Consider the following 26,571-nt stretch of genomic DNA (forward strand, 5'->3'; position numbering starts at 1 on the left):
TGATTGGCCGGCCTCTCAGCCAAGGGGGGGGGGGCTATTTCTGAGAGTCCAAATGGGGAGGGGAGAGCAGGAGTGCTTGGTGCATGAAAAAGTGGTGCGTGCACATGTGCAGTTGAGGGAGAGCATGTCAGGAAGGGGGCTCGCGCCAGCAAGTCCTTTCAAGACAAGGTGGTTCTGTGTGGGAAGTTTGGCCCAGTTCTATCATTGATGGGGTTCAGAATGAACTTTGATTGTAGGTGAACTATAAATCCCAGCAACGAAACTCCCAAATGTCAAGGTCATTTGGGCATATTGAATATTGTGTGCCAAGTTTGGTCCCGATCTATCATTGTTTGAGTCCACAGTGCTGTCTGGATGTAGGTGAACTACAACCCCAGAACTCAAGATCAATGCCCACCAAATCCTTCCAGTATTTTCTGTTGTTCATGGGAGCTCTATGTGCCAAGTTTGGTTCAATTCCAACTTTGGAGTTTAGAATACTCTTTGATTGCAGGTGAACTATAAATCCCAGCAATGGCAATTCCCAAATGACTAAATCAATCCTCCCACAACCTTGCCAGTATTCAAATTTGGGCACCCTGGGTGAGATAAGTAAATGGAGAAGTATGGGAGAGCTCAGAAGGGGCGATCAATGGGATTTGTAAGCCACCCCGAGTCCCCTAGGGGAGATGGTTGGCAGGGTATAAAAGTAAAGTTATTATAATATTATTGTTATTGAATCTTCATTAAAGACAAGGAAAGGTGCGTCATGAGGACAGAACTATAGTTGGAACGTCCATGATAGGGGGATAGGTGTTCACTCATCAAAGGCATGCTGGAAGAGCCAGGATTTTAGGTCTTTCTTAAAGGCTGCCAGGGTGACCAAACCATTGCCATCTTGTAACTCATTGACATCACTCCCCACATCCAAAGCACCCTGATCCTGAAACGCAATCACAGGCTGAGCTCCAACATCGTGATTGGAAAACTATAAATCACAAATCTATCCTGCGACATAAAAGCTCTCCATGCTTGAGGGCCAGATGAGACTTCAGCAGTAGTCATCACTCCCCAGCAGCCTGAGCAAGCTGAAGAAAGCACACCCAAACAGATCTGGCCTCGGGGCTAGAGTGGCTCAGCAGGAAGTGCCCACATGCAGAAGAGGAGCACGGAAATCACAGAGGGAAGGAAGGAGGATTCTTTTGCTTCCAATCCTGCCTCTTTTCCCCCTTTCCTCCCTCCTCTTCCTCCTTGTTCTGTCGCGCGCCGGGCCTGTAACAGCTGTACCTTTCTATAGGACGTATACTTTAAGCCCAACAGGAAGCCAGGGGCGCCTCAAAGAGAGGTTCTCAGGGATTTTTCTGAAGTGATGGTCTTTAGAGTCTTTGATAATGCCACAAAGTCTTTATTATGGAACAAACAACAAATCTTCAATGGTTCAAACAACACTCCAAGGCTTTCTTAGTCTAGTCCTCAATGGACTGGTACCTGACTTTGATTAACTAAACTTTCTCTGTAGGAAAAACCCCTTTTTAACCTCTCTCAGGCTGCTTTCTATCTATGCCTCATCGGTGTGGAACCTACTACCGACTCCAAATGCATCTGGGTATCAAGTAGACCTACCAGCTGAGGCTTGAAGATATTTCAGCTGGAGTTCCGTGGATCTGTAATGCTGTTCTCCCTTCGAGAATTCTTAGAAATGTCAGGGCTGTTCCCTCTGATGCTGTGAGGCTGAAAGGCTGTGAGCTCTCAGCCAGAGCTTTTGGAACCTTTCTTCTGGAATTTCCTTTTCCCTAGAAACTCCTTTTTCCCTGGATGGTTAATGAGAAAGGAAGCTTTTCTACGGGACGAGCTGGTCTAAGCTATATAGCTTAGCTACCTTGTGTGAGACTCCCCAAAAAATGGCTCCTTTCCCCACCAGAGCCCAGAACAAGGGGCGGAACCAAAGCTTAATTATGATGGACAGGAGGCCTGCCCTATGATTGCAAAACAGATAACAGAAAGAAAATAATGTTGGAGCTCCTGGTACAGCCATACCAGCACACTCCTTGACTTGCCTTTTTCACTTGTTGGAAATGGAGAGAGAGTTGGGGATCACGCCTTTAACTGAAGGGGAAATGCTAGAGGAAAAGAGGTGTATGGGATAACAGTGTCTGAATGTTGGATAAGCGAAAGTCGGATAAGCAAGAGTACTTATGAATTTCAAAAAAACTGTATTTCCTTCTTCTTCTTCTTTTTTGTAGCACAAACCACTCTCCGCTCATTACCCAAAAGAACATGCTGCTGTAAAGGCCCTTTAGATCTCGAAAGGAACTTGTCTTACGGCACACAGGTGGCTCCTGTTCAAGAAAAGCAAGCCGGGGTCTGCCTGGGCACCAAGGCCAGCGACACATTCCTCCATTTCCCAGCTTCCGATGTCAAAACAGAGCTCTGTTCACCAATGCATTCCATTCACAGCTATCAGATTAACCTTTGAGGAATAATGCATAGGAACGGGATGCAAACATTTTGCATGCAGTGAGTCAGCTACCCAAATGGTTTCAAGCTGTTTCGGTGACCTTCAGGGAAAGTTCTAGATCTCACATTGCCAGGAATATTTAGCAGGATGCTTTTCATGAGCTTATCACACACACAAAAGAGAGAGAGATTTGACCTTTTGTGCAAAACCAGCATGAAAAGGATGGGATGGTGAGGTAGAGACACCTTAAGAAGACATGCTAGGACTGAAAAATGAGTTGAATATTCCAAAATACATCAGATACTAATTGAGACAACTTGGGTAAGTAATTAGTTGGATTAAATGCGGTTGTGACTTTGAAAGTGGTGTTTTTTATATGTTAACACTGAAGATGAGTGACCATAAAATAAGTGCCAGGCAACATGACATTTTCTCCAAAAGAAAGTGCAAACATTGTAAAACTAATAAAGCAGAAGGTCAGCTTTGTGCTAATGGAAACGTCCTCTACAAAAAGGTACACGTACACTACTTCTTGTTGGGTTTCATCCCTGGACTGTACAAGTCTCTTGTGTCATGAAGTCTCCAGATTCTTACTTACTTAGGCAATCCCTTGTTGTCTGAGTAAGATTGTCCTCTAAGTGCGGTGTCCTGGTGGTGGATATGTAGGTGACTGTGGAACCATATTCTTGATCCGCATGTTTTCCCGCAGTGAGGGTATTGGTTTCCAGGTGGAAGGCAGTCCCAGTCGTCACTGTCAGGCCATTATATGCTAATCAAGGTGGTCAGTTGAAACATTCACACCTAGCTCCAGCAGACAAGAGTCCTTTGTCCCACCCTGGTCATTCCACAGATATATAAACCTTTTTTCCTAGTTCCAACAGACCTCACTACCTCTGAGGATGCTTGCCACAGATGCAGGCAAAACGTCAGGAGAGAATGCCTCTAGACCATGGCCATATAGCCTGAAAAAACCTACAACAACCCAGTGATTTCGGCCATGAAAGCCTTCAAGAATGTATATTAATTATTTATCTATTTATGTATCTATTTGCTTCCTTGTTCCTCTGCCCGGCCCTCCTTGGGAACGGTTCTGGACCAATCAATCCCCACAGTCCTCCATTCACTGGAGAGAAGAGGCCTGCTTCTCTTTCTCTTTCATGTGCTGCTCCAGCTTTGCAGCCTCATCCAAATCTGGCAGGTACAGCTGGCTCTCCCTGAGCAGCTGCAGCTGGGGAAGGCAGGGAGGGATGCCTGCCACAGAGCACACATGGCCCAGCCATGCCCTTTGCATCTCAATGCCGCCTTCTGTGACAGCGGGCACAAAGGAACCCCAAATCGGCATTTGATTAGCTTTCGGAGTTAATGATCTCTCTCTCTGCCAAGGATCAAAATGCAAACACAGGCAGATTCGCCCCTTTTGCTCTCAAGGGTGGCTCCAGGTGGCGGGAGGCAGCACTGCAATGGAAACCTATGGCTAAAAAACATGACCTAGGAGGCATCTCAGGCATGGGCCAACTTGGCCACTCCAGGTGTTTTGGACTTCAACTCCTACACCTGGTGGGCCGAAGTTTGGCAACGGACAAAAAAGGTAGACCCATTCCATACTTTGCAACAAAAGTCCATTGCGTAATCAGATAAATTCGAAAGAGCTGAATCCTCTCTAAATTGGAAGTTTTGCTCCTGCAATTTTCTGCAGGTCACATCAATCTGTTATACCTGTGGTTCTCAACTTTCCTAACGACGCGACCCCTGAACACAGTTCCTCTTGTTGTGGTGACCCCCAAACAAAAAATTATTTTTGTTGCTTCTTCATAACTGTAATTTTACTATTGTTATGAATCATCATGTAAATATCTGATATGAAGTATACATTTTCATTCACTGGACCAAATTTGGCACAAACATCCCTTATGCCCAGATTTGAACAATAGTGGGGTTGCGGAGGATTGATTTTGTCATTTGGGAGTTGTAGTTGCTGGGATTTAGAGTTCACCTACGATCAAAGAGCAGGGTTGTTGTAGTTTTTTGGGGGCTATATGGCCATGTTCTAGAGGCATTTTTCCTGACGTTTCGCCTGCATCTATGGCAAGCATCCTCAGAGGTTGTGAGGTCGTGAATCAAAGAGCATTCTGAATGCCACCAATGAAGGAATTGAACCAAACTTGGCACACAGAACTCCGATGACGAACAGAAAATACTGGAAGGATTTGGTGGGCATTGACCTTGAGTTTTGGAGTTGTAGTTCACCTACATCCAGGAAGCACTGTGGACTCAAACAATGATGGATCTGGACCAAACTTCACATGAATACTCAATATGCCCAAATGTGAACACTGGTGGAGTTTGGGGAAAATAGACCTTGACATCTGGGAGTTGTAGTTGCTGGGATTTATACTTCACCTACAATCGAAGAACTCCACCAATGATAGAAATGGGCCAAACTTCCCACACAGAACCCCCATGACCAACAGAAAATACTTAAGGCCATCCAGTCCAACCCCCTTCACCAGGGCAAGAAAACATAATAAAGCCCTCCTGACAAAGAGCCATCCAGCCATAGATATAGATATAGATATGATTCAGACACACACAGATATAGTATCATAGATTTGAAAGGGACCCCTAAAGAAGGACAATTCCATGTTGCATGTTCCAGAGCAGACAATCTCGACATCAGCACTGACAAAGAAACAGCAAGAAATACTGTTTACCCACAAGCATCAAGACATTACATATATTAGAAACCAACACTTTCTCATTACTTCATTTTGCAGATCACCAGACTGGGCCAAAGCAACGAGTGGCAGGGGACAGCTAGTATATCTGTGTGTGTGTGTGTGTGTGTACACACACACACACACATACACACCAGGTGTTCCCTTGTGCTGTCAAACTTCCCGGTTGGGAAATGGGTCACCCCCAGAAGCCCCTTTTACCCCAGCCGGCTGTCCTTTCCTGATTGATGATCCAGACAATGGAGCTGACACGCACTCCTTAATTGTGACCAAATGCAGAGAGGCAATGCCGGAGAGAAAATATAAGCATTGCATTGCAAGGATGGGAAGACTTTGAGTGTCCATGTGTACATTGTTGTTATTGTCACTTGACTTTTCCCAGCCCTGGGCAACAAGATGGTTTGATTCACAGATGCAAATACCGTCTGCATCACTAAAATACACTTGGGACCAGAAATGTCTCTGGGTTTCGGCTTTTTTCAGATTTTGGGACACTTGCATATAAACAATGAGATATCTTGGAGATGGGACCCTATTCTGTAAACATGGAATTCATTGGGTCGCTGTGAGTTTTTTGGGCTGTATGGCCATAGAATCATAGAACCTTTCAAGATCTCATGGGCCATCCAGTCCCTGTCAAGAAGCCTATTTCAGGTTCCAGTAGCATTCTCTCCTAACATTTCACCTACATCTATGGCTGGCATCTTCAGTTGGGAATGAAGCCAGTGGAGTGTATATCTATCTGAAATGTCCAAGGTGGGAGAAAGAACCCTTGTCTGTTTAAATATATTGCAGTTAGCAAGCTTGATTAGCATTGAGTAGCCTTGCAGCTGCAAAGTCAATCAGTGAGGGTATCTGCATAGAGGTCGCCTGGCTATTGTTTGCCTAGAGGTATCCTTTGTTTAACTGCCACTTGATTATTTGCTGTCTGAAATTCCCCCCGTTTCTGGCCATGAAAGTCTTCGGCAACATGTGGAATTCATTCATTTCTTAAAATCCTGAAGTACATAATCTGAAGGTAATTATCTATATAAATAAAAATGTAATGTTCGTTTGTGGGATTAACAGAACTCAAAAACCACTGGATGAATTGACATCAAATTTGGAGCCAAGACACCTAACAATACAAAGTATGTACTTCACTCAAAAAAATTGATTTTGTCATTTGAGAGTTGTAGTTGCTGGGATTTATAGTTCACCTACAATCAAAGAGCATTCTGAACCCCACCAAGGATGGAATTGAACCAAACTTGGCACACAGGACTCCCATGACCAACAGAAAATACTGGAAGGGTTTGGTGGGCAGGGTTCTTTGGTTTTGGAGTTGCAGTTCACCTACATCCAGAGATCACTGTGCACTCAAGCAATGATGAATCTGGACCAAACTCTACACGAATGCTCAATATGCCCAAATGTGAACACCGGTGGAGTTTGGGGAAAATAGAATCTTGACATTTGGGAGATGCATTTGCTGGGATTTATAGTTCACCTACAATCACAGAGAATTCTGAACCCCACCAACGATAGAATTGGGCCAAACCTCCCACACAGAACCCCCATGTGGGCCACAGCAACGAGTGGCAGGGGACAGCTAGTATCTATATAAATAAAAATTTAAAGTTCATTTGTGGGATTAACAGAACTCAAAAACCACTGGGGGAATTGACACCAAATTTGGACACAATACACCTATGAGGCCAACAAGTGACCATCAGTCATAAAAACACTGAGAAACGCAGCAGAAGAGACATAAAAAGCCAAAAATACAAAAATACATTACAATGCATGCGCAAAACCACACAAACACACACAAACACACATATACACAAATATATACACACACATATACAGACATATATATACACACAAATACACACACATCTACACAGACTGGGCCACAGCAATTTGTGGCAGGGGACAGCTAGTAGACAATATTTTTAATATTCATATGCACAAAACAAAGATTATATACATTAAGGCAGTGGTTCTCAACCTGGGGTCCCCAGATGTTTTTGGCCTTCAATTCCCAGAAATCCCAGCCAGTTTACCAACTGGGAGTTGAAGGCCAAAACATCTGGGGATCCCAGGTTGAGAACCACTGCATTAAGGCATCAAGAAAGCAACAGTGTCACTATCTCAGCCACTCAGGTGGATATTTTGGAGTATTATGTACATTGGAATTTTGCATAAGAGATGCAGTTGTCTGAAGCTACACCACCTCCTGGTGGATCTCTGCTGCATTACAGCTAAGGAATTCTGGTACCCTATTATTCTCAGATAGATACATGTGAAGCATTTCTGAAATCATAGATACCAGGGATGCAAGAGCTTCAGACTTGCAATATAGGATAACAGGCACTGAAAAGTAGTGGCTGGTGATTCCTGTGTCAGTGGGATGGTATACCTGTTTCGGGTTCTAGTCTGAACTTTGGATAGCTTGGGTTGTTGTAGGTTTTTTCGGGCTATATGGCCATGTTTTAGAGGCCTCTAGAACATGGCCATATAGCCCAAAAAAACCTACAACAACCCAGTGATTCCGGCCATGAAAGCCTTCGAAAATACTTTGGATAGCTTCTTTAAAGTTCAGACTATCATCCGAAACTTTTTCCAGATTCCTTGGCTAAGACCTGAACCCTCTTCTTCAATCAGGTTTAGCATTTGGGGAAATCAAATGAAGTTTGGACTGAAACCCAGAGCTGAGCCATAGTTCCACTGACATGGAATCATCACCTGCTGATTCTCCTGAAGTCAGTTTTGACTTATGGCTCTCCAGGCCATGCTGTCAACAGGCTTTGCTCACTCATGGCAGCCATGGCTTCCTTGGTCGTAGTGTAGTGGTTTGTGTGTTGAACTATGTCTCTGGAGACCAGGGTTTGAATCTCTACTCAGCCATGAAAGCCACTTAGTGGTCTTGGGCAAGCCACATTCTCTCAACCTCAAAGGAAAGGAAAGCAAACCCCTTCTGAACAAAGGTTCCCAAGAAAACCACTTTAGGGTTGCTGTGAGTTTTCCGGGCTGTATGGCCATGTTCCAGAAGCATTCACCTGCATCTATGGCAGGCATCCTCAGAGGTTGTGAGGATTACTAAATCAGTGATTATCAACTGGGGGTTGGAGGGGTTGCCATCAGAAAATACAGTATCTATGTGGGAAGTTTGTCCCAATTCTATACTTTGTGGGGTTCGGAATGCTCTTTGATTGTAGGTGAACTATAAATCCCAGAAACTACAATTCCCAAATGTCAAGGTCTATCTTCCCCAAACTCCACCAGTGTTCACATTTGGGCATATTGAGTATTTGTGCCAAGTTTGGTCCAGGTCCATCATTGTTTGAATCCACAGCACTCTCTAGATGTAGGTGAACTACAACTCCAAAACTCAAGGTCAATGTCCACCAAACCCTTCCAGTATTTTCTGTTGCTCATGGGTATTCTGCATGCCGAGTTTGGTTCAATTCCATCATTGGTGGAATTCAGAATGCTCTTTGATTGTAGGTGAACTATACATCCCAGCAATTACAAATCCCAAATGTCAAGATCTATTTTCCCCAAACTCCACCAGTGTTCACATTTGGGCATATTGAGTATTCATGGTCCAGATCCATCATTGTTTGAGTCCACAGTGCTCTCTACAACTCCCAAACACAAGGTCAATGCCCACCAAACTGTTCCAGTATTTTCTGTTGGGCATGGGAGTTCTGCATGCTGAGTTTGGTTCAATTCCATCATTGGTGGAGTTCAGAATGCTCTTTGATTGTGGGTAAACTATACATCCCAGCAACTACAATCCACTCCCCCCCCCAACCCCATCAGTATTCAAATTTGGGCATATTGGGTATTTGTGCCAAATTTGGGCCAGTGAATGTAAATATATCCGCTTTGAGTCCCCCCCAGGGGCGAGAAAGGCGGTATTAATGTAAATAGTGTAAATAAATAATAAATAATAATATTTACATGACGATTCCTAACAGTAGCAAAATTACAGTTATGAAGCAGCAACTAAAATAATGTTACGGTTGGGGGTCACCACAACATGAGGAACTGAAGGTTGGGAAGTCTGACTTGGCCATGGTGGTCCACACTCTGGTTACATCCCATATAGACTACTGCAACGCTCTCTACGTGGTGTTGCCTCTGAAGACTGCCCGGAAGCTACAACTAGTCCAACATGCGGCAGCCAGATTACTAACAGGAGCGGGGTAAAGGGAGCATACTACTCCTCTGTTGCACCAGCTCCACTGGCTGCCAAATGGTTTCCGAGCACAATTCAAAGTGCTGGTGTTGACCTATAAAGCCCTAAACGACTCTGCCCCAGTTTACCTGTCGGAACGGATTCTCACCTACGAACCATCAAGGTTGTTAAGATCTGCTGGAGGGGCCCTGCTCTCGGTCCCACCACCCTCGCAATTACGTCTGGTGGGGATGAGAGACAGGGCCTTCTCCTGGTGGCCCCTCGGCTGTGGAACTCTCTCCCGATAGAGATCAGATCTGCCTCCTCCCTCCTGACTTTCAGAAAGATGGTAAAATCTTGGCTCTGGAATTTAGCATTCTCAGATTGGTGATCGAATCAATAACTGTTGACCACAAGGTGGATGGTGGTGAATTTGTGATTTACCTTGACGAATTGGCTTTATGTAATTCTTGATCTGTATTTTAATGTGTATTAATGTATTAATGTACTATGATGTTATTATGCTTTAGTTTATTTGTATATTGATTCTCTGTTATTAGCCGGCCTGAGTCCCTCCTCGGAGGTCGAGAAGACCGGGTTATAAAAGCTCTAAATAAATAAATAAGGTTGAGAAACACTAAATAACAAGAATATCTCTAGTTTTTTTTAATCCCTTTCCAAAATTATCTCAATTGCATTATTTCTATAGTGCAGATTCACTCCAGGTTAATGCCCTGTCCATATTGTCGGAAAACGGGGCCACATGCAGGTGTATCGGTCACAACAGGTTTATCCAGAAGACTATGTACCGGTGGGGCTCTTAACACAGGCCTGCATAAAGGCTCTTTTTTGGCCAGGTATGCGGGAGACAGATACCTCCTGAAGGCAAAGTGAGTTTCACCTAAATTCATGAGTGGATAAGCAGGCTTCCTCCAGGACAGTCTAAGAAGAAGATGTTATTAACTGATTCTCCGACATCAGAATGGCTTCAGGGAAGGTCAACAAAACCTTTGAGGTTTCTATTCCTGCAAAAAGTTGGATTGGACAGCCCTTGGGGCCTCTTCCTACGCTAGGATTCTATGACCTTTTTTTGTGCTATGGATTTGGAGATCCATCCTGGCTGCTTGTTGCATTTCCAGAAGCAAGCATTGCCACCAAGTCCGCCATGGAAGGCCTCAGTGGTTGTCCGTGTTCTCCTCTATTTCTGAGGTCATGCTGGACAACGGAAGCTGCAGAAATCTGCCGATCTGAAGAGGCTGTAGACATTCACCAAAGGGAACATGACCAGGGCCCCCAGCAAGGACCCGAGCTGCTCCACCGCTCCGTACCACACGAGGGCGCTGTGGCTGTGGCTCCGAAGGATCACCCCCAGCATCACCTTCACGTAACTCAGGGTCCCTGTGAAGAGCACCCAGGAAATCACCTGCCAGGGAAACAACATTGCACATTTGTGTATTTGCAGAAAGCCATCTCTCACTGTACAATTCCGTCCTCATATCAACATGGAAATATTCCTGAAATGACCATGGACAAAAGGTAATCATAGAACTGGAAGAAATCCCCAGGACGCTTCTGCCATGAAGAGAGGCATAATCCAAGCGTTCCTGACAGACGGCAATACAGGTTCTATTTTAAACCCTCCAGAGGAGACTGGCTTTCATGGTTGTTGTAGGTTTCTTTGGGCTATATGGTCATGGTCTAGAGGCATTCTCTCCTGACGTTTCGCCTGCATCTATGGCAAGCATCCTCAGAGGTAGTGAGATAGTCAATGCTTATTACTAAATTGTGGGGAGGGTTTCTAAAATCATAACTATACCAAAGTGCTCTTCCAGTAGTCATCAGTCAATCCGTCTCCAATGCCAGAAATGCAGCTTAATGGTGTAACTTTAGAAAATGCTGACCATTTCCGCTCCTTTGGCTTGCTACTCTCCACAAAAGTCAGCAGCGAGTGCAGCATTTTTCTGAATGAAGCAGAGAGTGTTTGAGGACCAGGACATCTGTAGGGAGACCAAGGTGCTTGTTTATAAAGTCATTGTCCTCCCAATCCTGCTATATGCCTGTGAAACGTGGACTGTCTACAGATGTCACATGCAATTTGTGGAGCGATTCCATCAGTGCTGCCTCAGAAAAATCCTGCAAATCTCTTGGGAAGACAGTGTGCTGGAAGAAGCAAAGACCACCAGCACTGAAGTGATGGTCCTCTGCCATCAATTCCGCTGGACTGAATGCCACGTTGTCCAAATGCCCAAAGATCACCATCTCCCAAAGCAGTTACTCTACTCCGAATTCAAGAATGGGAAATGGAATGATCTGGAAGCTGAAGCTGGTGCAAAATGCGGTGGCTCATCTTCTTGCCAGGGTGCCAGCAAGGTGTCATATCACCTCAATTCTCAAAAAGCTGCACTGGCTACTGATAGAATACCGGATCACTTTCAAGGTGCTGGTACTAACCTTTAAGGCCTTATATGGTCTGGGGCCGGCGTACCTGAGGGCCCGCTTATCCCCCTTATCCCCCTACCAACCCCAGAGATTACTCCGGTCTGAAGACAAAAAATTGCTCATGCTCCCTAACATCCGGACCTATCATCTGTCATCTACATAGGCATAGAGCCTTCTCGATTGTAGCCCCTTATTTATGGAATGCCTTGCCGGTTGAAACTCGAACCATCCGAGAGCTACTTGCTTTTTGGAAAGCCTGCAAAACTTTCCTTTTCCGGCAAGCTTTTGAAGGGTGTTCAACCCGGGCTACGTCTGTCCTTGCTGCCTATTGTTATTGTTATGGTTATTTTTAAAGCTAATTGTAATGTTTTAATCTGTTTCTGTAAACCGCTCCAAGCCAAATTGGGAGTAGCGGTATACAAGTTAAATAAATAAATAAATAATGTTGTTGGACAGGAAAAGAGCTTAAAGCCAACCTCAAAAACTATTGCATAGACACTGAGAACTGGGAAGCCCTGGCACTTGAGCGCTCCAGCTGGAGGTCAGCTGTGACCAGCAGTGCTGCAGACTTCAAAGAGGCACGAATGGTATGTGAAAGGGAGAAACATGCCAAGAGGAAGACATGTCAAGCCAACCCCAACCAAGACCACCTTTCATCTGGAAACCAATGTCCCCACTGTGGGAGAACATGCGGATCCAGAATAGGGTTCCAGAGTCACCTACAGGCCCACATCTGGACGACCATCATCCTCGAGCTACGAGGGATCACCTAAGTATGTAAAAGTAGGTATGCCAAGATAATGAATTTTTGTGTTGCTGTGAGTTTTCCAGGCTGTATGGCCATGTTCCAGAAGGTTTCCATTAATTTCATGTTCCAGAAAACATGTTTCATGTTTTGTCGTGTCGGTTGCTCCTGATACGACAAAAAAAATGTTCCAGAAGCAACCCTTTGATTCCATCCATGAAAGTCTTCAACAACACATTGGACATCTCTATGGGGGGAAATTGTTCCAAGACACATGAAGACTGGAAAAACTAAGGACCAGGATAGCATATCTACTGTGCTCCCTGACTCTCCTTCTACGCTGCAGAGACACACATACTATCCCACAATTTCGTGTAGCCAAAAGGACTAGGAGAGGATGTGTCTGGAACTTGGCCATAGAGCCTAGAAAACTCACAGCAACCTATTAATTCCGGACATGAAAGCCTTCGACAACATAACAATTTTTTTCATTCCCTTTTCGTTAAATAATTGGGCCAATGGGGAGACTTCAGGGGCTCCTAACTCCCTCATTGTTGCAGGTATCAAGGTGAAACTTGCTGCATTTCTAGCATACATTTACCACTGTTAGCCGTCCAAGTTTCAGAATGTTTCACTCATCCACTGATTTTTGGTGAAATTTTATAATTTTTCAAACAACATTTTTTAAAAACCCTACAAGGGCTATCTCCTTGATTTTCTCTACTATGCCACAAGAGGGCATTATTCTCCCAACATTTCAGAAAGATTCGCACACCTGCTGATTTTGGGGGACTTTCAGTCCTCTTTGCAGATTCAATAATTTATTGGAACTCTGAACTGTGTGGCTGGGTGCTGCTATGAGTGGCCAATAGCTCTCCCCTACCTCATTTGGGCTTTCTGATGTGAGCAGAATTCTGGGAAATGTAATTTAGGGTACGGTCTTTTAAATTCTCTGTCGCAGGGGTCCTCACCTTCCCAAACTACATTTCCCAGAGTTCTGTTCACATCAGAAGAAAGGGGCTGCCAGCTTTCAAGCCTTTATATCTTAGGGACCGCCTCATTCCTTTTCTCCATCAGTGGTCACCTCGATCCACCCAGGAAAATCTCCTATACATACCGGGCCCTAGGGAGGTACACCTGGAAGCTACAAGGCGTAGAGCTTTTTCGACCTCTGCTCCAATTCTGTGGAACTCATTGCCTCCATACATTAGAGCAATGTCGGAGTTGCGACCTTTTGTAAAGGCACCAAAGACTTGACTGCTTGGTTGTGCATTTAAGTAATCAGATCTAATTTGCCAAATAGTCAGTGTTGAATGTTTTTATGTTGAATGCCTTTATATTGTGTAAATGCTATTTTAGATTGTAAGTCGCTTGGAGCACCTTGGTGGAGAGCGACTAATTAAGAAATAAAGTGAAGTGAAGTGAAGTGAAGTGAAGTGAATGTGTCTCTCTCAGTCTCCCTTCCCAGCTCCCCTGTTCTCCCAATGGCAACAGGCAACCTGGCTCTCCTTAATTCAGTGTTTCTCAACCTGGGGGTCAGGACACCTGGGGGGGGGGCGCAAGGGGGTGTCAGAGGGGTCACTAAAGACCATCAATATTTTCTGTTGTTCCTGGGGGTTCTGTGTGGGAAGTTTGACCAAATTCTATCATTGGTGGTGGAGTTCAAGGGGTTCTTTGATGGTAGGAGAACTATAAATATCAGCAACCTCAACTCCCAAATGTCAAGATCTATTTCCCCCAAACTCCACCAGTGTTCGCATTTGGGCATATTGAGTATCTGTGCCAAGTTTGGTCCAGATCCACAACTGTTTGAGTCCACAGTGCTCTCTGGGTGTAGGTTAACTACAACCCCAAAACTCAAGGTCAATGCCCACCAAACCCTTCCAGTATTTTCTGTTGGTCATGGGAGTTCTGTGTGCCAAGTTTGGTTCAATTTCATCATTGCTGGAGTTCAGAATGCTCTTTGATTGCAAGTGAACTATAAATCCCAACAACTACAACTCCCTAGTGACAAAATCAACCCCAGAAGGAGGCAAAGGCAAAACCCCTTGGAACAAATCTTGCCAAGAAGCCCATCAAAAGGTTGATGTAGTGCCCTGTGTCAAACTCAAAGCCTGTGGGCCAAATGTGGCCCTCCATGTCATTTTATGTGGTCCTCCTGATGCTCAATTACAACTCCTGTATTCCTCATCATTAGACATCATGACTAGAGCTAATGGGAGTTGGGATACAGTCACATTTGGAAAGCTGAAGTTTTTTCTGTTTAGTCAGGAGAGAGGGATTTGGAATTAGACACCTCCAAGATCATTTGGCCTGCATGACTGCGTGACTAATATTAGGTAAAAACTAAAAAGCACTGATTGCCCTCTATATACACAGATTCTTCTTCCATGGATTCAATGGCCCTTTAGGAGTCCCCGGTGGCGCAATGGATTAAACCTTTGTGCCGGCAGGACTGAAGATCGACAGGTCTGAGGTCTCAATCCAGGGAAAGCGCAGATGAGCTCCCTCTGTCAGCTCCAACTCCCCATGCAGGGACATGAGAGAAGCCTCCCACAAGGATGGTAAAACATCAAAAACATTCAAGCATCCCCTGGGAAACGTCTTTGCAGACAGCCAATTCTCTCACACCAGAAGTGACTTGAAGTTTCTCAAGTCACTCCTGACACACACAAAAATGGCCCTTTGAAGGCAAGCATAATGCTGATTTGGTCCTCCATGAAAACAATAATAATAATAATAATACACTTGATTTATATTCTGCTCTTTCTCTGTAAGTAGATTACAGTATACACATATATAGGCAAACATTCAATGCCTTTTAGCCAGTGAACAGTGACATACAATACACGAACAAAGGCATAAGTTTCCCATTCCATTTTGTGTCCGGAGCGATGCTCAACTCTGGCCATGGGAAGGTGCTCTTGTTCCATTTTTTGATGCCGAGGAGCCTGTTGTGCATAGTCCCTCCTGCTCATGTTGCCAACATAGCTGCATGGGCATCTTCTACCTTCCTGCCGAGGCGGTACCTATTGAACTACTCACATTACATGTTTTACAACTGCTAGGTTGGCAGGAGCTGGGGCTAACTGCCAAGCTTCCATTCAGCAAGTTTTTCTGCAGCTAGTGGTTTAACCCGCTGTGCTACCACAGCCCCTTTTGCTGATGTAGAGTCACCATAATTTGCATATGATGGTGGAATTTTTCCTTTTTTTCTCAAATTCCATTGATTGTCTTTTGCATGATTTCACAGTCAACTGCAAACATAGCAAAGACACCAACAGCGGGAAAATGCAGTCATGAAAAACATGAAGAAGAGTAGTTACTTACAATGAGGGCGTCCCCCCAGTCCGAGTGATGCAAGACAGGACATGGGCTCAGGGCAGCCATGCTCATGTTGTAGGCTCCGAAGGCTGTTCCGATGGCTGACAAAATGCCCAAGACCGTGAGAGATCTGAACAGGAAGAGGAAGCAAAATATCGAGACAGGGTGCTGTCAGATACAGGCCTTTCCCATTTCAGAAAAACAGCTCACTTTGACATAATATAAAGTAAACTGGAAGGCATCATAAACATAATCAATTTCAGTGGTTCTTAACCTCCTTAATGCTGTGACCCCTTAATCCAGTTCCTCATGTTGTGGTGACCCCCAACCATAATATTATTTTCATTGCTACTTCATAGCTGTCATTTTGCTACTGTTATGGATCATAATGTAAATATCTGATATGCAGGATGCATTTTCATTCACTGAACCAAATTTGGCACATATACCCAGTATGTCCAAATTTGAATACTGGCGGGGTTGGGGGAGGATTAATTTTGTAATTTGGGAGTTGTAGTTGCTGGGATTTATAGTTCACATACAATCAAAGTGCATTCTGAACTCCACCAATGATGGAATCGAACCTAACTTGGCACAGAAAACTCCCATGACCAACAGAAAATACTGGTTTGGTGGGCATTGACCTTGAGTTTTGGAGTTGTAGTTCACCTACATCCAGAGAGCAATGTGGACTCAAACAAGGATGGATCTGGACCAAACTTGGCAGGAATACTCGATATGCCCAAATGTGAACACTGGTGGAGTTTGGGGAAAATAGACCTTGACATTTGGGAGTTGTAGTTGCTGGGATTTATAATTCACCTACAATCAAAGAGTCCCTTGAACTCCACCAATGATAGAATTGGGCCTAACTTGAAAGCCTTCGACAATACATGTCACTGATTGTTAGCACTAAAATTAATATCCCTCCCAATTACGGTACTTGAGGAAAGCTATGATAGCCCAACCTGGATTGACAACCCCAGATGTAAAAAATGCCTTAAGAACTCTAAGCAGAAAGGATTTCTGGCAAGAGAAGGGCACGCACCTGCTGGGCAAAAATGTGGCGATGGTGCATGCCAAAGGGTTGGCTATGGAGCTCAGTGTGGCAGCCAGGTGGTAGGCCATGTTGCTATAAGGCAAGCACGAGTAACTTTGCACGGAGGGAAGGACCCCATTGGTCAAGACGTTAACCCATGCCAAAACTACGTAGATGAAGATGAACCTGGCTCGAGAGTAGACAACCTTTCCTGGATCTGGACCATCATATTCTTTGGTGCCATTGGCCACTTTGGCATCCTTGGTGGAGCTCGAGAAGATCCCTTTGTCTGATGTTTTTTGTCCATCCACAGGGATCTTCTGGATGCTGTTGAGAGTGATCTCACTGACACAGAGGTCCTCCTTGGAGAGCTCCCAGACCTTGGGCAGTCGGTTGAGGAAGAAGAAGGCCATCAGGCAGGAAAACATCATGGTGGCGAGGATAATGAAGAAGACCAGACTGGAAAAGTTGGCTGGGGAGTACTGGGTTTCCATGTGTTGGTGGACATCTGCAAAAGTCCCATTGGCCAAGCTGACATTCCCAGTTGTTGCATTATTGGGTGTTGCCACCTGGACACATTTTGCAATCCCTGCCCCTTGGGCCAAGGCAAAGAGAGCTGGGATTAATCCACTGAGTCCTTCACCAATGAAAAAAGTGGTCACGTAGCGAGGGTGGAGGCGTGCCATGAAAGGTAAGAAGGTGACAGAAGAGGTGCAGTCTACCAGTGAGAGGAAGAAGGCCAGGATGAAGAAGGCAGTGCTGTGCATCTGCCCACCCACTGGAGTGGTGTAATGCCAGAGGAACGCCAAGAGGAAGCAAGCCACAGCTCCTGTAGAAACCACGACGTAGATGACGGGCACTTCGTTCAGCATGCCGGGCTTCAGCTTGTGCATGAGAGTGATGAAAAGTGGCCCAACATTGGCCAGCTGGATGATGATGATGAGGAATGAAGGAAGGTACCAGCCCTCTGGGAGGTGGTTTACCAGCAGTGGGAGTTCGACCCACACTCCATTGATGGCCATCCAAGACCCCGTCCCAAAGATGCAGGCCAGAACGTGTGTGAGCCACGCCATTGCTCTTCCCCGGTGAGGATCTCAATCCCTGTTGGAGGAGAGAGGCTGGTGAGAGATGGTACAATATCACAAGCAGTCCCTTGAGTGGAGAGATCTGGGATCCTCTCCACTCTATAGCACTCTATGCTGGTAAGTATGAAGGAGCTGGGGGTGGTGATGGCTGACAGGGAGCTCTGGCGTGAGCTAATCCATGAGGTCGCGAAGAGTCGGAAATGACTGAACGAATGAACAACAACAAATGTATGTAGCATTATGTATGCATTTACTGCCCACCTTTTCTCCAGGATTGGGAGACAAAACAGTTCACAACTTCAGAAACAACACAGTTAACAACATAGAAAGTCCAAACTTAAAATAGAACTCAGCTCATCACAATTATTCAAATAATTCAGCTAAAATACAATTTTAAAATTTGAATTAAAAAGCTGTTATAAAGCTCTCAGCTAAAACAATGCAGCAGCTTCTGGCTCCTTGTTTAAAAACTTTCTCGCTATCTGAATAAAATGGTTTTAGGATCTGTGAAAATAAGAGGAAGGAAGACCAACAATCTAAAAAGCTAGGCAGATCCATAATGCTGGCAGAAAATTGCACACACTTGAGGCAATGACCAAAGAATGTCAAGGAGGAAAGTGCAAAATGGGTTTGCAGTTTAACAGTAACAAAAATAATGCCTATAGATGGTTTAGATTGTTTTAAAGCAGATGATAAAACTGTTCAAGATTTTCCTTACTCAGTCATTGATCAGAGCAGAGACTGCAATCAAAAGCCAGGATGAAGAACATGATGAAGTCTTCTGCCAACAGCACAAAGAAGAGATGTAGTAGTCATGGGCGATTTCAACTATCCTGATATTTGCTGGAAAACAAACTCGGCCAAGAGTACAAAGTCCAACAAATTCCTCGCTTGCCTTGCAGACAATTTCATGGTCCAGAAGGTAGAAGAGGCAACAAGGGGGTCGGCTACTCTAGATCTCATCCTAACAAATGTGGAGGATCTGATCGATGCAGTTGAAGTGATGTGTAACAGTTTTTCTCTTTAAGCTCCTACTCCTGAGGAGCAAATTGTATTCTCAATAAAGATATATTTAAAAAAGAAGAAGAAGTAGTCGGATCCTTAGGGGCAAGTAACCATGTGCTCCTGAAGTTTGAGGTACAAAGGAAGGCTGAAACTAAGACAAGTCAAATCCGCATTTTGGACTTTAGGAAAGGAAATACTGAGCAGCATTCCATGGACACAGATACTAAAAGACAAGGGAGTTGCAGATGGATGGGAGTTTTTCAAGAGTGAAATACACAAGGTGCAATTGCAAACAGTGCCAACAAAGAAAAAATAGAAGAAGTGCAAAGAAGTCAGAATGGATGTCCAAAGAACTTCTAACTGTGCTAATACTTGAAAGAGACATGTACAAGAAGTGGAAAAAGGGAGAAATCACCAAAGAAGAATTCAAACAAATAGCCAACTCCTGTAGGGAAAAGATTCACAAGGCTAAAGCACAAAATGAGCTCAGGCTTGCCAGGGACATTAAAAACAATAAAAAGGGCTTATTTTCTTATGTTAGTAGAAAAAGGAAGAACAAGGAAGTGATAGAGCCTCTTTGAGGAGAAGATGGGGCAATGCTGACAGGGGATAGGGAAAAGGCAGAACTACTTAATGCCTTCTTTGCCTCAGTCTTCTCACAAAAAGAAAGTCATCTTCAACCTCAGCAAGATGGAGTGGATGAGGGATTAGAGGACATCCAATCCCAAATTGGGAAACAAGTTGTCCAGGAATACTTGGCCGCTCTAAATGAGGTCAAGTCCCCTTTCAGGGCCAGATCAACTACACCCCAGAGTACTGAGGGAATTAGCGGAAGTCATTTCGGAACCATTGGCAACCATCTTTGAGAGTTCTTGGAGAACGGGAGAAGTTCCAGCAGATTGGAGGAGGGCCAATGTGGTCCCAATCTTCAAGAAGGGAAAAAGGATGACCCAAACAATTACTGTCCGGTCAGCCTCACGTCAATACCAGGCAAGATTTCGGAAAAGACTGTTAAGAAAGTGGTCTGCAAACACTTAGAAACAAATGTGGTCATCGCTAAGAGTCAACATAGATTTATTAAGAAAAAGTCATGCCAGACTCAACTGATCTCTTTTTTGATAGAGTTACAAGCTGGGTAGGTGCGGGGAATGCCGTGGATGTAGCGTACCTGGATTTCAGTAAGGCCTTCAACAAGGTCCCCCATGACCTTCTGGCAAGGAAACTAGTCCAATGTGGGCTAGGCAAAACTACGGTGAGGTGGATCTGTAATTGGTTAAATGTATGAACCCAGAGGGTGCTCACCAATGCTTCCTCTTCAGTGACGAGCGGGCATCACAATTGAAGGGAGGTGTTGACAAGCTGGAGTATGTCCAGAGGAGGGCGACTAAAATGATCAAGGATCTGGAGAACAAGCCCTATGAGGAGCGGCTTAAGGAGCTGGGCATGTTTAGACTAAAGAAGAGAAGGCTGAGAGGAGACATGATAGCCATGTATAAATATGTGAGGGGAAGTCACAGGGAGGAGGGAGTAAGCTTGTTTTCTGCTGCCGGGGAGACTAGGATGCAATGGACAATGGCTTCAAACTACAAGAAAAGAGATTCCATCTGGACATTAGGAAGAACTTCCTGACAACAGTGGAACTCTCTGCCCCAGAGAGTGGTGGAGGTTCCTTCTTTGGAGGCTTTTAAGCAGAGGCTGGATGTCCATCTGTCAGGGGTGTTTTGAATGCAATATTCCTGCTTCTTGGCAGAATAGGGTTGGACTGAATGGCCCAAGAGGTCTCTTCCAATTCTTTGATTCTATGATTCTATGGGGGGGAAAACAAAGATATAGGATTTTGAAGAGAACCTACAAAGGAATTAGAAAAGATCCTCAAGTGTAAACATATGTCTTTGAATACTAAAGTTGTCCATGCCATCACATTTCCAGATTCTATGAAAGCTAAAAAGTGAAGAAACCTGATAGAAGGAAATGCAATTCATTTGAGATGTGGTGCTGGAGGAGAGTTCTACAGATACTGTGGACTGTGACACAGAATAGAATAGAATAACTTGATTGTTATTGTACATTTTACAAGGAAATTAAATTCTTTCCCCAGCACACATCACAAAAACAACACACCCAACTACCACCGCACAGCCCCCAATGCCACATTAATGCAAAAACATGGAGTTCAATATAATTACAGCTCTAGAATAAAAGCTATCTCTCAGTCTGTTTGTCCTTGTCTTTGTCATAGAATCATAGAATCATAGAATCAAAGAGTTGGAAGAGACCTCATGGGCCATCCAGTCCAACCCCATTCTGCCAAGAAGCAGGAATATTGCATTCAAAGCACTCCTGACAGAAGGCCATCCAGCCTCTATTTAAAAGCTTCCAAAGAAGGAGCCTCCACCACACTCCAGGGCAGAGAGTTCCACTGCTGAACGGCTCTCACAGTCAGGAAGTTCTTCCTCATGTTCAGATGGAATCTCCTCTCTTGTAGTTTGAAGCCATTGTTCCGTGTCCTAGTCTCCAAGGAAGCAGAAAACAAGCTTGCTCCCTCCTCCCTGTGGCTTCCTCTCACATATTTATACATGGCTATCATATCTCCTCTCAGCCTTCTCTTCTTCAGGCTCCTTAAGCCGCTCCTCATAGGGCTTGTTCTCCAGACCCTTGATCATTTTAGTCACCCTGTTCCACCTGCCAGAAAGGTGATTCTGAGTAAAACCTTCTGTTGATAAGCACTGTTAAACAGTGGAATAGCCTACCTTGGATGTTGGTGGGCTTATCTTTGCCAGAAGTTTTAAAACTGAGGTTAGATTACCATTTTCAGGGATATTTCAGGTGATTGCTTTCTGTGTTGACAAGTTATTAAACTGGACAACCATTGCAATGGTACAATTCTAGGACATCCCCATTTTGTGCTTCTAAAACTCCACAAGGAAGATGTAAAACAAATAGTATTGATTCTGAATGACTGGTATTCACAGGTACACCACCTCTAATCCTGGAGATCCCATATAATTAGAGAGATTGGAATGTGCATCCTTTCTATGGATTCCGTTGTCTTAACCTGATGCCCAGAATGTGGAGCCAAGAAGGCCTGCAAAGGGAAGGCATTTGTTGTTGTGTGTCTCCAAACCATTTCTGACTTGTGAATCAATCACATAGCAAGATGTGTTCAGAGGAGGCTTATCACTGACTTTTTCTGAAGCTGAGAGAGCATGACTTTACCAAGATCACCCAATGGGTTTCCTTGATTTAGTGGTAATTTGGATCTCGATCTCCAGAATCCTAGTCCAACAAAAAAGATTGCAGTATGCTAGCATTGGATGGGCACTGACCTCTACAATAGAGAGTATTAATCCTTGCAAATTCATAAGACCCTGAACCTCTTTGAAGTTGTGAAATCCCTTCTTTTAAAGACTTTGAATTTGGGGGGCACCATCTCATGATTTAGCTCCCATTGATAAGGAGACTCAGTTGCAAAGAAAAAAGCTTTCAAGTGGACCCTACATACCTTCAGGTTTTGTTATGCAGGGCCCCTCCTTCACTTTTTCTCAAGAGCAACAGTGGAAATCTCTTCCTGGCATGTGAAGTTCTCCTACACCTTCTCCGTACCTAATCTCCATGCAAACAGAGCGTGCCAAGCACTCAATGCTACAGAAGGAGCTGGTTTCCAATCAGCGGAAGCACTTGTTACATTCCTGAGCGACTCCACCTTGAAACTGGGGAATCCAACGAGGCTGTCCTTTGCCACCAGTCCTCCAGCCTACAAGGAAGAAGCATGCTGTGGAGAAGTTGTAGAGCAAGCTCAGCTAGATATTTTAGGTCTGGTTGGCAAGAGGTCAGGGGATGTCAGGTCAGCAACAACAAACGGTAGCACCTCTTCCTCCTGACTGTCACAAAAAGCAAGATCTGCAGTGTATTCCACCATGTTTCCAGATTCTAAAACCCTTCCTTCATCTCTCCATTGTCTACCTTTTCCAACATGTTCATATAGCTTTCTCCACTGTCTACCTTTTCAACATGTCCACATATTTATTTACTATTTATTTATTTACTTTGCTTATATACCGCTGTTCTCAGCCCAAAGGCGACTCACAGCGGTTAACAAACAGTAAAAACAGCAGTAATTCAATGCAGCATACAACAATTAACTTAACACATTATCCCCTAATAACAATAAGCAATTACAATACATAATTATTACAATAACAACAGTGACAGTGAACGCCCCGAACGCAGAACTGCCATCATTGCAAGGGAGCTGGGACGCTTCAACATCGACATAGCAGCCCTTCAGGAGACCCGGAGAGCAGGAGAGGGACAGCTGAAGGAAGAAAAAGGAGGCTACACCTTCTTCTGGAAGGGACTGCCCGAAAAAGACCAAAGAATGCACGGAGTTGGCTTCGCCATCAGAAATGATCTGATGAAACATCTGCCCGAAGCACCCACTGGCATCAACGAACGACTCTCAACCCTCCGAATCGATCTTGCCAAAAACCAACGGGCAACCATCATAAGTGCCTATGCACCAACACTAGATGCTGACGAAGACATCAAGGAGTAATTCTACTGTCAGCTGGACAACATCCTATCGGGGATACCTAAGGAGGACAAAATCATCCTCCTGGGGGACTTCAATGCAAGAGTCGGGCGAGACTTCGACCTGTGGCCAGGAACCATCGGAAAAGACGGGGTTGGAAACAGCAACTCAAATGGCATCCTGCTTCTCACCAAATGTGCGGAGCACAACCTTGTCATCACCAACACGCTCTTCCGCCAGAAAAACAAGTTCAAGACATCATGGAAGCACCCCCGGTCAAAGCATTGGCACCTCTTAGACTATGTAATCACACGTGCCAGAGACCGCCGTGACGTGCTCCTCACAAGAGCCATGACAGGTGCTGACGACTGCTGGACTGACCACAGGCTAATTCGATCCTCGATGGCTCTCAAGATCGCTCCCAAGCGCAGACTCCAAGGAAGGAAGACAAGGCGCAAAATGAACACCCAAGCCCTTCAGGAGCCCTCTAGACGAGCCCATCTCCAAACAGCACTCAAGAACCATCTACCCACAGTACACCCCGAAAGTGTCGAGGAACATTGGAACAAACTGAAGACCTCCATCATCCAAGCCTGCGAAGAAACTATTGGATACCAAGCCAAGAAACATCAAGACTGGTTTGATGAAAATGACATCGAGATCCAACAGCTAATTGACAAGAAAAGGAAAGCCTTCCAAGCATGGCAGAGAGACATCAACTGTGCTGCTAAGAAAAAGATCTATGCCAGTGCAAAAGCTGAGGTCCAAAGAAGGACAAGAGAACTCAAGAACATCTGGTGGACAAAGAAGGCTGAAGAAATCCAACACCTGGCAGATACCCATGATGCTCAGGGATTTTTCAAAGCCACAAAGGTCATCTACGGACCAAGAAACCATGGGATACAGCCTCTACGCTCATCAGATGGAACCAAACTCCTGAAGGACCAAAACTCAATTGCACTACGTTGGAAAGAACACTACCAAAGCCTCCTGAACCGCAGCTCCAATGTGGCCGAAGAGGTCCTCTCACAAATCCCGCAACAACAAACCAGGGACGAGCTTGCAGCACTGCCTAGTTTGGAAGAAGTCAGCAATGCCATCAGCCAACAGAAGAATAACAAAGCCAGTGGACTAGATAGGATCCCTGCTGAAATCTTTAAAGAGGGAGGACCTGAGCTGACACACCAACTCCACCAGCTCATAGAAAAAGTGTGGGTGACCGAGAAAATCCCAGCAGACTTCAAGGACGCCACCATCATCACCCTCTTCAAAAAAGGGGAAAGAACAGACTGCGGAAACTATCGAGGTATCTCCCTTCTAACCTCTGCTGGGAAAATCCTCGCAAGAATCCTTGCAAACCGCCTTCTGCCCCTCTCAGAAGACACCCTCCCAGAATCCCAGAATGGCTTCTGCCCCTCCAGAGGAACCGTGGACATGATCTTCACTGCACGACAGCTCCAAGAAAAATGCAGGGAAGAAAACCAACCTCTGTACATGGCATTCATCGACCTTGCAAAGGCATTCGACACAGTGAATCGCAGCGCTCTCTGGACCATCCTCCACAAAATCGGGTGCCCAAACAAATTTGTGAACATCCTGCGGCTCCTCCACGATGACATGATGGCAACAGTCTTGGACAGCAGTGGCTCCCAAAGTGACCCATTTAAGGTGGAATCAGGTGTCAAACAGGGATGTGTTATTGCCCCAACTCTATTCTCCATCTTCATCGCTATGATACTTCACCTTGTTGATGGGAAGCTTCCCACCGGAGTGGAAATAATCTATCGGACAGATGGCAAGCTATTCAACCTCAGCAGACTGAAAGCCAAAACCAAGGTTACAACAACAGCTGTTATAGAACTCCAGTATGCTGATGACAATGTCGTCTGTGCGCATTCAGAAGAAGATCTACAAGCCACTCTAAACACCTTCGCAGAAGCATATGAGAAGCACGGCCTGTCACTGAACATTGAGAAAACCAAGGTGCTGTTCCAGCAGTCGCCAGCCAATCCCTCTCCAATGCCAGTAATACAGCTTAATGGTGTCACATTAGAAAATGTGGACCATTTCCGCTACCTTGGCAGCCACCTCTCCACCAAAGTAAACATCGACGCCGAAATACAACACCGCCTGAGCTCTGCAAGTGCAGCATTTTCCAGAATGAAGCAGAGAGTGTTTGAGGACCGGGACATCCGTAGGGATACCAAGGTGCTTGTTTATAAAGCTATTGTCCTCCCAACCCTGCTCTATGCCTGTGAGACGTGGACTGTCTACAGACGTCACATGCAGCTCCTGGAACGTTTCCATCAGCGCTGCCTCCGGAAAATCCTGCAAATCTCCTGGGAAGACAAGCGGACAAACGTCAGTGTGCTGGAAGAAGCAAAGACCACCAGCATTGAAGCGATGGTCCTCCAACATCAACTCCGCTGGGCCGGCCACGTTGTCCGGATGCCTGGCCATTTGTCAGGGGTGATTTGAATGCAATATTCCTGCTTCTTGGCAGGGGGTTGGACTGGATGGCCCTTGAGGTCTCTTCCAACTCTTTGATTCTATGATTCTATGATTCTATGACCACCGTCTCCCAAAGCAGTTGCTCTACTCCGAACTTAAGAATGGAAAACGGAACGTTGGTGGACAGGAAAAGAGATTTAAAGATGGGCTCAAAGCCAACCTTAAAAACTCTGGCATAGACACTGAGAACTGGGAAACCCTGGCCCTTGAGCGCTCCAGCTGGAGGACAGCTGTGACCAGCAGTGCTGCAGAATTTGAGGAGGCACGAGTGGAGGGTGAAAGAGAGAAACGTGCCAGGAGGAAGGCGCGTCAAGCCAACCCCGACCGGGACCGCCTTCCACCTGGAAACCAATGCCCTCACTGCGGAAGAAGATGCAGATCAAGAATAGGGCTCCACAGCCACATACGGACCCACAAGGAAATCCATAATGGAAGACCATCTTACTCGTCCAACGAGGGATCGCCTAAGTAAGTAAGTAAGTATTACAATAAACCATGTCCAATCGTCTCATCATCCAAGCGTAGTCCAGGTTCGTTGTCCATTGTTCCATT

The 26,571-nt window shown here is 45.1% G+C and overlaps 1 protein-coding gene across 1 annotated transcript; it reads right to left on the reverse strand.

Moving 5' to 3' along the window:
- Positions 1–10,432: 10,432 nt before the first annotated feature.
- Positions 10,433–17,975, reverse strand: SLC52A3 (solute carrier family 52 member 3). Its single transcript, XM_060771876.2, has 3 exons — positions 16,897–17,975; positions 15,855–15,978; positions 10,433–10,763 (listed from the first exon to the last, which is right to left on the reverse strand). The coding sequence occupies exons 1-3, from the start codon at positions 17,958–17,960 to the stop codon at positions 10,551–10,553; spliced, it is 1,401 nt and encodes a 466-aa protein (XP_060627859.2). The 5' UTR covers positions 17,961–17,975; the 3' UTR covers positions 10,433–10,550.
- Positions 17,976–26,571: the final 8,596 nt, after the last annotated feature.

Source organism: Anolis sagrei, chromosome 4 (genome assembly GCF_037176765.1).
Source record: "Anolis sagrei isolate rAnoSag1 chromosome 4, rAnoSag1.mat, whole genome shotgun sequence".
Taxonomy (NCBI): domain Eukaryota; kingdom Metazoa; phylum Chordata; class Lepidosauria; order Squamata; family Dactyloidae; genus Anolis; species Anolis sagrei.